The sequence below is a fragment of the Notolabrus celidotus genome, unplaced genomic scaffold (genome assembly GCF_009762535.1).
Source record: "Notolabrus celidotus isolate fNotCel1 unplaced genomic scaffold, fNotCel1.pri scaffold_429_arrow_ctg1, whole genome shotgun sequence".
Lineage (NCBI taxonomy): Eukaryota > Metazoa > Chordata > Actinopteri > Labriformes > Labridae > Notolabrus > Notolabrus celidotus.
Window position 1 is genome coordinate 9,759 of NW_023260238.1, and position 13,189 is coordinate 22,947.

Genomic DNA, 13,189 nt, shown 5'->3' on the forward strand with positions numbered 1-13,189 from the left:
CTGAGACAGGATGGAAACAAGGACGCCTGAGGACTTCACAGTGAGGACTACACTGTGTAGTCTACACAGTGTAGTCTACACAGTGTAGTCTACACAGTGTAGTCTACACAGTGTAGTCTTCACAGTGTAGTCTCCACAGTGTAGTCTACACAGTGTAGTCTACACAGTGTAGTCTTCACAGTGTAGTCTACACACGTCCTTGTTTCTGGATGATAATAAACTGTTTTAATCGTTCGTCTTAACAGAGTTTATTTTGAATGAATCTCTAAGGATCCAGAACTAAGGCACCATCAAAGCTCCGTGTTTGAGCCTTTAGGTTCATTCGCACGGTCCCAGGAAGCCTTTGCACGGTCCCAGGACACTTTGCACGGTCCCAGGACACTTTGCAGGATCTTAAGAAACTTAGACCAGATTCCATGAAAGTGTTGGAGGTGTTAGCTTGGATATTAGTGATGTTACTGAAGTCAGTCATCCTAACTCAGAATTAAAATGCAGTGATTTTAATAAATCTCTAAATTTGCACATTTTATTAAAATGTTTTTAACACGTCTGCTGTTCAGTACTGACATATTTAAAGCACATGTTCTTGTAATACACAAGATGACCTTATCTTGAAAATACTGTTCATGTTCATAAGAACCCACAGGGGTTAAATCTGACCCGCAGAAGTTCGAGTAACTCTCGGTTATGTAGCTTTTAAAGGCCAAAGTGCTTTTGTTTCAGCTGGTCGGGGCTACTTTTAGTCATCCACACCTTTCCTTCCTTCCTGCTCCCCTCCTCTCTTTGTCTCACTCTCTCTTATTACATGAAAGTCTGGGAACCCTGGTTTCATCTACCAACAGAGGAACTTCACTGTACAGAGTTATTACGTTAAATCATCGTGAACGGATCAGTTTGAGTCAGACACAACAAGAGTCAGAGTTTGATGTCCTGTGTTTATGTACAGATTATAGGGAACAATATATTTGACCATAGAGAGTAGATAAAGAGGTTACAGCACTACTCAGTGGCGAACGCTCCAGACTGTTACAACATTCAAGTTGATTAGTAATACAGATAAAAACCACGTACACGTATTAGCATCAGCTGCACTCTGTAGAGCTCACACAGCAGATAAAGGGACGCTAACATGTCGTTAAAAATACCGAACACGCAGGAAGCTTTTATTTAAGTTTCTTTAACAAACTGCTTCAAATAAACGCTAATATTAAGTGTTACTTACAATTACAGGCTTGTTGCGCCACAAATATTGAGTTAGATGCTTTCCACTATTTTGCATGTTTGATAAGACGATCCAGACCGGACTGGACCGGAAGAAAGGAAGACGGCACTGGAAACCACCTTGAGTTCATTTAAACCAAGAGTACCAACCCGATCATTTTCCCTGTTTTACTTCTTCATCTCAGTACATTACATCTCTGTGAGGAAAAGACTTTCAGTTTTATGAAGTTGAAATGTGTAGCGTCCCTTTAACCTCCATCAACAGTCGAGGACAATAAAGTACAGGACATGAACCTACTGTACATACACAATACTACGTCAGAGGCAGTGTGTGTTGGAGGCCGGCTCACTTCAGTCAGTTCAAACTGGAAATGAAGTCCATATCAAATTTAATGTTGTGGGTTTTAAACCGTTATTCAATGAGTAATGGATCCATGTTCTGACCTGACTGAGGTGTAAATCAGGTTCATGTCGGACACGTAGACAAAGACGTCCTTCGATTGTATCACAAGAAGAAGAATAAATAGAAAATAATTGTCATTAGAAAAAGAATTCAGAGTTTCTCTTGTTTATTGTCCATCTTCCGTTCGGTCCTGACGTCTCTGGTTTTAGCAGCAAGAGCTCCAAGTTTGAGGTCCATGATTTGAAACATTACTGCCCACATTTGATGTAAAAGCACTTTGACATTTACTGCACAATGTTTTCTCATTCATTCATTCGACGAGTGTTCTTCATTACTGGCATTAACGTAGAGACATCGGATCTCTAAAACCAGGCAACACACCAGGAACTCATAAAAGACTCAAAAATGTCTCTTTGTTGGACATAAAATAAACTTTCCCTTAGAAGAGGAGAACATTTTGGCATTTCATATGTTTTGGTCACTACGCTGAATATCCGTCCCGAAGAAGACAAGTCTAACATTTGCTGTTGTAATATTAAATACATCATATTACGAATAGAAGTAAGAATAAAGTTGTTATGGCAAAAATAAAGTCATACTTTATCCAAATTTTACAATACCAAGTTTTACATTTTGAAAAATAAAATTGTAATATATTAAGAATGTCTCTACTAGCAGAATAAAGTTGTAATATTGAATAAAACAGTAATATAATGAGTAATAACATTAAGAGTAAAGGCATACATTTAAAATAATAACATCTGAACATTCAATATTTCTTGTAATTTTCAAACGTATTGCCTTTAAGTTTCGGACGCTTTAACTGTTGGATGTCAGATTGTTTCAACTTTAAATTTTTGGCTCTGTTTTGATTCTGCTCCTGGTAAGTTGATGGTTTGAGGATGATGAGGCTTCATTAAGAGATTCTTCATGTCAAAAGTCTCATAGCTGCTAAACACATCAAAACATGTAAAAACTGTATAAAAATAAAGTTATTATTTCTTCACCGATATAACACACTCACTAAATAACATAATTTACACCAGCACAACGATGAGATGACGAAAATATTTCACATTTTTGGTATAAAGCAACATTTTGAAAAACAGGGGAATATCTGTCCTATAATGTAAACTCTGAGAGCAAGCTGTGAGATATTTGTTTTAAATTAAATTTAGTCTCTGCTGAATTTGTTTTGTAGTTGTCAAATTAAAAAGATGACTTTAATAAGAATGTAATGACTTTTAAGTTAAATCGCCTGTATTAGTTGGCAACAGAAAAAAGTGCTACAACAGTTTTTTGAGTTCCACTCTCTGTAAGTGTTTGATGATCTTTCTAAAAGATAAAGTTTGATGGTGTGAACGGATTCTTTATGACCTTCATCATTTTTTTTATAAAGATTAAAATCTACTGTGATCGCATTCAAAGCTACAGCTCTCATAATCCATCTGAAACGACGTAGAGGCTGGACATGTTGAAAATTATAAACATTATTGAGGAAAAATTATCAATTACAAGGAATAGATTTGATTGTGTTAGCTAAATATTATGATAGCATAGCAAGCTGGTATTAGCAAAAGCTTTTAATGTAGGTTAGCGCCTCTATATTGACATGTCATCAACACTGAACATTAAAGCTAGAGCTAGCTTCTATTAGATTACTGGACTACGATGGCTAGCTGAGCAGGAGCTTATTTATCATTGCATTGGTGTGTTAGCTTTTAGCATCTGAGCTATGGCTAAAGGTAGCTCTGTTTGTGACTTTGGTGCTCCGAAAGTTTTGGTGGAGAAAAAAAAAAAAGAGCCAAATGATGGAAATAAAGATTATGGAGTTAATTTTTAATCTAAGTAATAATCTGCACTTAATCTCTCTTAATAGGTTATCAAATGGGTCTTGGCAGTTTGTCATCTGGCTAGCTATAGCAATGGCTCATCCACTCACGAACGTCTGTTTCGCAAGAAGTGGCGTTAGCATGAAGGCAGTAAAAACCAATGCTACTTTCACTCGTTAGCATTCCAAGCTAACCATTTACTTAGATGTTAAGAGTCTCTGAGAATTTTTAAACAAGTTGTAGTGGTACAAAACATTTTGAAACAATAAAAACTTTTACAAAAATAAAAATGATGGCAGCCAAGAAGTAAGAATTATCATCTTTCCCAAAGCTCTGGATGGGGAGTACTGAAGTCACAAAGGAGCTCAGCTAGGTTTGGCTCAACGTTGATAAAGGAGTTTTACCAAAAGTGAAACCAGCTAACAGTCTTTTTTTAGATTTTAGGTTTTCTACCAGAACACCACTTTACAAAATAATTGTAAAATTCTATAAGACACAAAAACACAGCAGTGTTATTGAACAATGTACCATCGATTCCAGTCGAACTACATCTACGTCTCCATGGCAGGAAACAGTTATACAACAGTCTGGTTGATTAAAGACGACACGCTCTGACAGTCATTGATTAGGAGGGGTGAAGTTGGCAGGTTCTTTGATTTCCTCAGAAGAACTACTCGCCAAAAACACACAAAGAAAAAACAGCAGAAGAAGAGCGGAGACATTCCCTTTTCAGAAAAGTACCTTTCCTCTTTCGCTCCACAGGCTCCGCCCACAACAAGCTTTACTGGTTGTCCAAATGTCAATCAAACTTAAAACACCTCCATCAGAGTTTCCATAATCCTCAAGGATCTCCAAATCTCAACAATCATATCTTCAGAGGAGATGTCAGCACACCTTCTGGTTAAAGTCAACACGGCGTGTTCGGTTGGCTGGTCCTACTCATGGGCCGGTTTCTGCAGAGAGGCGGACTTCGTACAGACTCAAGGCGTGGTGGACAAACTCGTACTGCTCACCTGTCTGGATCATACCTCCCCTGCACAGAGACATTAAGGGTATAAAACAACACTGTCACCAATTATACATTAATGCAGTGACTTCCACTACAGAGTCATGTCTATTTATAATGCAGTGACTTCCACTACAGAGTCATGTCTATTTATAATGCAGTGACTTCCACTACAGAGTCATGTCTATTTATAATGCAGTGACTTCCACTACAGAGTCATGTCTGTGTTTAATGCAGTGACTTCCACTACAGAGTCATGTCTGTGTTTAATGCAGTGACTTCCACTACAGAGTCATGACTGTTTATAATGCAGTGACTTCCACTACAGAGTCATGTCTATTTATAATGCAGTGACTTCCACTACAGAGTCATGTCTGTGTTTAATGCAGTGACTTCCACTACAGAGTCATGTCTGTGTTTAATGCAGTGACTTCCACTACAGAGTCATGACTGTTTATAATGCAGTGACTTCCACTACAGAGTCATGACTGTTTATAATGCAGTGACTTCCACTACAGAGTCATGTCTGTGTTTAATGCAGTGACTTCCACTACAGAGTCATGTCTGTGTTTAATGCAGTGACTTCCACTACAGAGTCATGTCTGTGTTTAATGCAGTGACTTCCACTACAGAGTCATTTCTGTGTTTAATGCAGTGACTTCCACTACAGAGTCATGTCTGTGTTTAATGCAGTGACTTCCACTACAGAGTCATTTCTGTGTTTAATGCAGTGACTTCCACTACAGAGTCATGTCTATTTATAATGCAGTGACTTCCACTACAGAGTCATTTCTGTGTTTAATGCAGTGACTTCCACTACAGAGCCATGTCTGTGTTTAATGCAGTGACTTCCACTACAGAGTCATGTCTGTGTTTAATGCAGTGACTTCCACTACAGAGTCATGTCTGTGTTTAATGCAGTGACTTCCACTACAGAGCCATGTCTGTGTTTAATGCAGTGACTTCCACTACAGAGTCATGTCTGTGTTTAATGCAGTGACTTCCACTACAGAGTCATGACTGTTTATAATGCAGTGACTTCCACTACAGAGTCATGACTGTTTATAATGCAGTGACTTCCACTACAGAGTCATGACTGTTTATAATGCAGTGACTTCCACTACAGAGTCATGTCTGTGTTTAATGCAGTGACTTCCACTGCAGAGTCATGACTGTTTATAATACAGTGACTTCCACTACAGAGTCATGACTGTGTTTAATGCAGTGACTTCCACTACAGAGTCATGTCTGTGTTTAATGCAGTGACTTCCACTACAGAGCCATGTCTGTGTTTAATGCAGTGACTTCCACTACAGAGTCATGTCTGTGTTTAATGCAGTGACTTCCACTACAGAGTCATGTCTGTGTTTAATGCAGTGACTTCCACTACAGAGTCATGACTGTTTATAATGCAGTGACTTCCACTACAGAGTCATGTCTGTGTTTAATGCAGTGACTTCCACTGCAGAGTCATGACTGTTTATAATACAGTGACTTCCACTACAGAGTCATGTCTGTGGATATGCATGAAGATGGTTAACAAACCGATAAGTGGGAACTTTAACTTCTTCGATCATCTGTCCTTTAATGTCCTTGTAATTTTTGCAACCATGGAGTGTGTGCGTATGTGTATGTTTGTGTGTGTGTGTGTGTGTGTGTGTGTGTGTGTGTGTGTGTGTATGTTTGTCTGTCTGTGTGTGTGTGTGTGTGTGTGTGTGTGTGTGTGTGTGTATGTTTGTCTGTCTGTGTGTGTGTGTGTGTGTGTGTGTATGTTTGTCTGTCTGTGTGTGTGTGTGTGTGTGTGTGTGTGTGTGTGTGTGTATGTCTGTCTGTCTGTGTGTGTGTGTGTGTGTGTGTGTGTGTGTGTGTGTGTGTGTGTGTATGTTACCTGTCAGCTCTGAGCTGGCAGGTGATGCTAAGAACATCCACCAATCCTTCGAGCTGAAACTGCCGACAGCCTATCGTTGTTGCGATGAAACAGCCTGTTCGACCAATCCCGGCACTGCAGCAGAGGAGCATGGGAAATGGAGTTATCTCTGTTAATCTCAGTTGTAGTTAAGAGGTCAGTTAACAGTCTTCTTCTCTCCATACCTGCAGTGGACGATAACCGGCCCTTTGGCGGCAGCCGCCCGTCTGTCCGTCTCTACGTCAGCCATCAGCTGCAGCAGCGGCAGCGTTGAGTCCGGGGTTTTGTGGTCGGGCCACGATGTGTACCAGTAATGCTTCAGCACGCGGGTTTGATTCCCACACTGAACAAAAACAGGAACCATTGTTCATTCAAACTGTAGAGACGAGGGAACCTTCTCTACATCCTACATTTTGAAAGTGTGTGTACCTTGAGTGTGAGGCTGCGTGCGGTGTAGTGTTCACACTCTGTAACGCTGTTCACTAAAACTTCAACCTTCCCATAGATCCCTCTCTTCTCCGGCCAGTACAGAACACATTTCTGCAGAGACACGAGTTCTGATCAGCGTTCATCACAGTCTTAGTGTTTGTCTTTGACTCCATCTACTGTCGGGCATCTTAAACGTTACCTCATTCTTCTCCTTCAGTTTGGTGATCATGACGATGACGGGAGACTCCTCCTGCCAAGCCATCTGCCAGAAGTCATTCACTGTGTTCACCATCGGACCCTGAGTGGCGATGAATGCCTTCTGGTCTCCTAGGTAACCCTGAGACAAGAGCCAATCACAAAACAGTGTCATCCCCTTTTCTTTACACTTTAAAAACTGCATATTTTCCCTTTAGGATAGGACAGCTGTAGAGAGACGGGGTGTGGGGAGCGGGGGAAGACATGCAGCAAGTGGCTGCAGGCCGGGATCTGAACCAGCAACCTCTACAACGAGGACTATAGCCTCTGTATGTGGGGCGCTTAGACCACTAGGCCATTATATCTCTACGAACAGATGCCAACTTCTTCTAATGTTGGTGTAAGCAGGGGTTAGCATCACACGACTCAGTTTCACTGTAAACAATGTTCAGTCTCAGTTTCACTGTAAACAGTGTTCAGTCTCAGTTTCAATGTAAACAATGTTCAGTCTCAGTTTCAATGTAAACAATGTTCAGTCTCAGTTTCACTGTAAACAATGTTCAGTCTCAGTTTCACTGTAAACAGTGTTCAGTCCCAGTTTCACTGTAAACAGTGTTCAGTCTCAGTTTCACTGTAAACAGTGTTCAGTCTCAGTTTCACTGTAAACAGTGTTCAGTCTCAGTTTCACTGTAAACAGTGTTCAGTCTCAGTTTCAATGTAAACAATGTTCAGTCTCAGTTTCACTGTAAACAATGTTCAGTCTCAGTTTCACTGTAAACAATGTTCAGTCCCAGTTTCACTGTAAACAGTGTTCAGTCTCAGTTTCACTGTAAACAGTGTTCATTCTCAGTTTCAATGTAAACAGTGTTCAGTCTCAGTTTCACTGTAAACAGTGTTCAGTCTCAGTTTCACTGTAAACAGTGTTGAGTCTCAGTTTCACTTTAAACAATGTTCAGTCTCAGTTTCACTGTAAACAGTGTTCAGTCTCAGTTTCACTGTAAACAATGTTCAGTCTCAGTTTCACTGTAAACAATGTTCAGTCTCAGTTTCACTGTAAACAGTGTTCAGTCTCAGTTTCACTGTAAACAGTGTTCAGTCTCAGTTTCAATGTAAACAATGTTCAGTCTCAGTTTCACTGTAAACAGTGTTGAGTCTCAGTTTCACTGTAAACAGTATTCATTCTCAGTTTCAATGTAAACAGTGTTGAGTCTCAGTTTCACTGTAAACAGTGTTCAGTCTCAGTTTCACTGTAAACAGTGTTCAGTCTCAGTTTCAATGCAAACTATGTTCAGTCTCAGTTTCAATGTAAACAGTGTTGAGTCTCAGTTTCACTGTAAACAATGTTCAGTCTCAGTTTCAATGTAAACAGTGTTGAGTCTCAGCTTCACTGTAAACAGTGTTGAGTCTCAGTTTCAATGTAAACAGTGTTGAGTCTCAGTTTCAATGTAAACAGTGATGAGTCTCTATTTCACTGTAAACAGTGTTGAGTCTCAGCTTCACTGTAAACAGTGTTCAGTCTCAGCTTCACTGTAAACAGCGATGAGTCTCAGTTTCACTGTAAACAGTGATGAGTCTCTGTTTCACTGTAAACAGTGTTGAGTCTCAGCTTCACTGTAAACACTGTTGAGTCTCAGTTTCACTGTAAACAGTGTTGAGTGTCAGCTTCACTGTAAACAGTGTTGAGTCTCAGCTTCACTGTAAACAGTGTTGAGTCTCAGTTTCAATGTAAACAGTATTGAGTCTCAGTTTCACTGTAAACAGTGATAAGTCTCTGTTTCACTGTAAACAGTGTTGAGTCTCAGCTTCACTGTAAACAGTGTTGAGTCTCAGTTTCACTGTAAACAGTGTTGAGTCTCAGTTTCACTGTAAACAGTGATGAGTCTCAGTTTCACTGTAAACAGTGATAAGTCTCAGTTTCACTGTAAACAGTGTTGAGTCTCAGTTTCACTGTAAACAGTGTTGAGTCTCAGCTTCACTGTAAACAGTGATGAGTCTCAGTTTCACTGTAAACAGTGATAAGTCTCAGTTTCACTGTAAACAGTGTTGAGTCTCAGTTTCACTGTAAACAGTGATGAGTCTCAGTTTCACTGTAAACAGTGTTGAGTCTCAGCTTCACTGTAAACAGTGATAAGTCTCAGTTTCACTGTAAACAGTGATGAGTCTCAGTTTCACTGTAAACAGTGATAAGTCTCAGTTTCACTGTAAACAGTGTTGAGTCTCAGTTTCACTGTAAACAGTGATGAGTCTCAGTTTCACTGTAAACAGTGTTGAGTCTCAGTTTCACTGTAAACAGTGATGAGTCTCAGTTTCACTGTAAACAGTGTTGAGTCTCAGCTTCACTGTAAACAGTTCCACAGAGGCTTCCCTCTGGCTTCCTTCAGCGGTATGAACCTGAAACAGAAACTGATGTTCTTGTGATTAACGGGTCTTCGGTTTGCTGAAATAACAACATCATGATGCAGATTAGTCCAAAGTCCAAAGTCAAGCTTTGTCAGGTCTGTCCTCAAGAGGAGAAGAAAACTACGTCTACAATGTTTGTTTGTTGAATGGAGGTGGACTCCGTCTTTTCAGATGCATCCCAGGAAGTCATGATCTGTTTTATTTCCACGTCTCTGTAACGTGAATGTGTTTACAGTCTTGAACACTCTCTGAGTTGTACAGTAGGATGAAGCCTCTGCTCGCTCCTGTTTAAACTGTTTTCCAGACAGGAAGAGAGTCTATTGTATCAGAGTCTGACAGCGACCCTACACACTTCTGCAGGAGTGTACTTTCACTGCGAGTGTGTAACTGTGTGTGTGTATCTGTATGAGAGTGTGTTAAAAAGGAAACCAGAGGGAAAAAGTGTTGACATCCCAGATGAGTGAAGTGATTGTTGAGTTTGTTGTCAGGTTTAGAGACTATTCAATACGTTTCGTCAAAATGTACTAAACGGAAAGGTGTAGGAATGAGTGACGGTTTGAACAATTTATACATCCCTGAAAAACACCTGAAACTTAAAGAGAAGGGTCTCAATGACTAACAAAGATGAAGACTTAACCCACTAATCAGATCTGATGAGACCTCCTTTTACCTTGACCATAAACTCTGAGACATTATAAGTTCTACAGTGAAAGCTCTGCCTGGAGTTTACTCACCCGTATGTAGTTAGCATTGATGTAGGAGCTCAGCAGCAGGTCGTTGCAGCTCTTGGACTTTAGGATCACTCTGGAATGAGGGTCTAGGAAAGGCAGCAAGGAGAGAAGGTTGGTGAAGGAAGGAGGATTTATATTTGGGTTAACTATCACTATACAGGTTAACTATAACTATACAGGTTAACTATTACTATACAGGTTAACTATCACTATACAGGTTAACTATCACTATACAGGTTAACTATCACTATACAGGTTAACTATCACTATACAGGTTAACTATAACTATACAGGTTAACTATCACTATACAGGTTAACTATCACTATACAGGTTAACTATAACTATACAGGTTAACTATCACTATACAGGTTAACTATCACTATACAGGTTAACTATCACTATACAGGTTAACTATAACTATACAGGTTAACTATAACTATACAGGTTAACTATCACTATACAGGTTAACTTATACTATACAGGTTAACTATCACTATACAGGTTAACTATCACTATACAGGTTAACTATCACTATACAGGTTAACTATCACTATACAGGTTAACTATGAGAGGAGTTTGATGGTGAGGAGCCTGAGGTGCACATTCCTTCGCCCTGATTGGCCGGAAGGAAGGAAGAAGCACCCCCCTCCTTTGCTGTTGTATTGATAACCCTGCCCCCTCTCCAAGACATGAGCGCACACACCGATTACTTTCTCTCTCTGTGTGTGTGTGTGTGTGTGTGTGTGTGTGTGTGTGTGTTACATAAGGTCTTAATCAGGCTGAGAGCTCGCCTGCTGAGTGAGAACAAACTGTGCTAAGGAAAACATATTGTTCCAGTGTGTGTGTCCATGAGGTGTGTATGTAGTGTGTATTCAGTGTGTATTAGGTGTGTATTTAGTGTGTATTAAGTGTGTATTTAGTGTGTCTGAGTAGGCAGGAGAGAGGGAGGTGCGATATTAGCTGTCCTTGGCGTTGTTGGCCTTTGACCTTAAGCCACGCCCACATAATAAAAGATGCCGGCTCTGAAACTGTTACTGTCTCATAGCAACACAATGATTACTTTTTAGACACACACACAGAAACACAGACACACACACACACACACACACACACACACACACACACACACACACACACACACACAGTACTCACTGGGCAAGATGGTCTTGTATCTGTTCTTGGTCCCGTGGTTTGGGATGTGCAGCTCTTTGGGGTCGATGAAGTTCATGGGGATTTCCTGCGTCCAAACAGAGAAATGAGGTTCAGTGTTAGAAGGGTCTGAAAGCAGAAATCCTCCAACTGTAAATAATCTCAATGAGTGAAACCTTCCACAGCCTCAGGTTTTCATATCACCTGTAAAGGATCTGACAAACAAAAAGTCCCTGATGCCAACCCTAGCCCTAACCCTAACCCTGACCCTGACCCTAACCCTAACCCTGACCCTAACCCTGACCCTGACCCTGACCCTGACCCTAACCCTGACCCTAACCCTGACCCTGACCCTAACCCTAACCCTGACCCTGACCCTAACCCTAACCCTAACCCTGACCCTGACCCTGACCCTAACCCTAACCCTGACCCTGACCCTGACCCTAACCCTAGCCCTGACCCTGACCCTAACCCTAACCCTAACCCTAACCCTGACCCTGACCCTAACCCTAACCCTGAACTTAACCCTAACCCTGAACCTGACCCTAACCCTAACCCTGACCCTGACCCTAACCTTAACCCTAACCCTAACCCTGACCCTAACCATGACCCTGACCCTAGCCCTAACCCTAACCCTGACCCTAACCCTAACCTTAACCCTAACCCTAGCCCTAACCCTAACCCTGTCCCTAACCCTGACCCTAACCATGACCCTGACCCTAACCCTAACCCTAACCCTGTCCCTAACCCTAACCCTGACCCTAACCCTAACCTTAACCCTAACCCTAGCCCTAACCCTAACCCTGACCCTAACCCTAACCCTAACCCTGTCCCTAACCCTAACCCTGACCCTAACCATGACCCTGACCCTAACCCTAACCCTGTCCCTAACCCTAACCCTGACCCTAACCCTAACCCTAGCCCAAACCCTAACCCTGTCCCTAACCCTAACCCTGACCCTAACCCTAACCCTAACACTGTCCCTAACCCTGACCCTAACCCTAACCCTAGCCCTAACCCTAACCCTGTCCCTAACCCTAACCCTGACCCTAACCCTAACCCTGTCCCTAACCCTGACCCTGACCCTGACCCTAACCCTAACCCTGTCCCTACCCTGACCCTAACCCTGACCCTGACCCTAACCCTAACCCTGACCCTAACCCTAACCCTGTCCCTAACCCTAACCCTGACCCTAACCCTGACCCTGACCCTGACCCTAACCCTGACCCTAACCCTAACCCTAACCCTTCAGCACAGACTCTTTGGGATTTGTGGAATCCCATAATTTAGTAAACCGTTTTTGTTTTCTATTCTACGACTGGTCAAGAATTTAGATATTTGAAGTAATCGTTGAAGCTGAGCTCCTTAAAGTAGAAATCAGTCCTGTCATCACATGGAATCATGAACATATCTGGGGCCGCTCTCGGTGCTTCGGTGTGAGGGATTTGAACCTGTGACCTTCTGTCTCAATGAATCCGGGATTTTAAACGGTCACTACTTACAGCAAACTCTGCGTGCAGTTTGTGTGTGTTGTTGACGATGTCACGGAGCTGCTGTCGTGTCAATGGCCGACCGGCCGACAGGAGATACTCTCTGGCTGCCGCCTCTCTGGGGGTTACCACGGTAACATTCAGGGGCTCCACAGAGCCGAGAGCCGACATGTCCAAAACCAGAGAGACGTTTGAGCCTCGTCTGAAAGGAGCAGGAAGGAACAGCGAGGAGAGAGGGAAAAAGAAGAAGTTTGAAGTAGAAGAACATTTCCAGAACTTAAAACAGGTTGATGTAAAAATAACTTTTAGACAGAATCAAAAGAAAATATTTTAAAAGAAAGATCGTTTTGTGACGGTTAGTTTTCAGAAGAGGAAGATAACCACGGACAAGAAGGTGTGCTCTGATGGCCTGCGAGGGGGCGGAGT

At 41.7% G+C, this 13,189-nt stretch overlaps 1 protein-coding gene across 1 annotated transcript; it reads right to left on the bottom strand.

Annotated features, from left to right (window-relative positions):
- Positions 1-915: 915 nt before the first annotated feature.
- ptprr (protein tyrosine phosphatase receptor type R) lies at positions 916-12,964 on the bottom strand. Its single transcript, XM_034679278.1, has 8 exons — positions 12,776-12,964; positions 11,277-11,361; positions 10,127-10,209; positions 6,997-7,134; positions 6,798-6,908; positions 6,554-6,711; positions 6,351-6,464; positions 916-4,489 (listed from the first exon to the last, which is right to left on the bottom strand). The coding sequence occupies exons 1-8, from the start codon at positions 12,932-12,934 to the stop codon at positions 4,396-4,398; spliced, it is 942 nt and encodes a 313-aa protein (XP_034535169.1). The 5' UTR covers positions 12,935-12,964; the 3' UTR covers positions 916-4,395.
- Positions 12,965-13,189: the final 225 nt, after the last annotated feature.

Excerpts from the sequence above, each read along its gene's own strand:
- ptprr (XM_034679278.1), bottom strand. The coding sequence starts at position 12,934 with ATGTCGGCTCTCGGCTCTGTGGAGCCCCTGAATGTTACCGTGGTAACC. Across the intron at positions 10,210-11,276 it reads ATACAAGACCATCTTGCCCA|ACCCTCATTCCAGAGTGATC; the intron begins GTGAGTACTGTG and ends TGCCTTTCCTAG. Across the intron at positions 6,712-6,797 it reads CACGCAGCCTCACACTCAAG|TGTGGGAATCAAACCCGCGT; the intron begins GTACACACACTT and ends GTTTTTGTTCAG.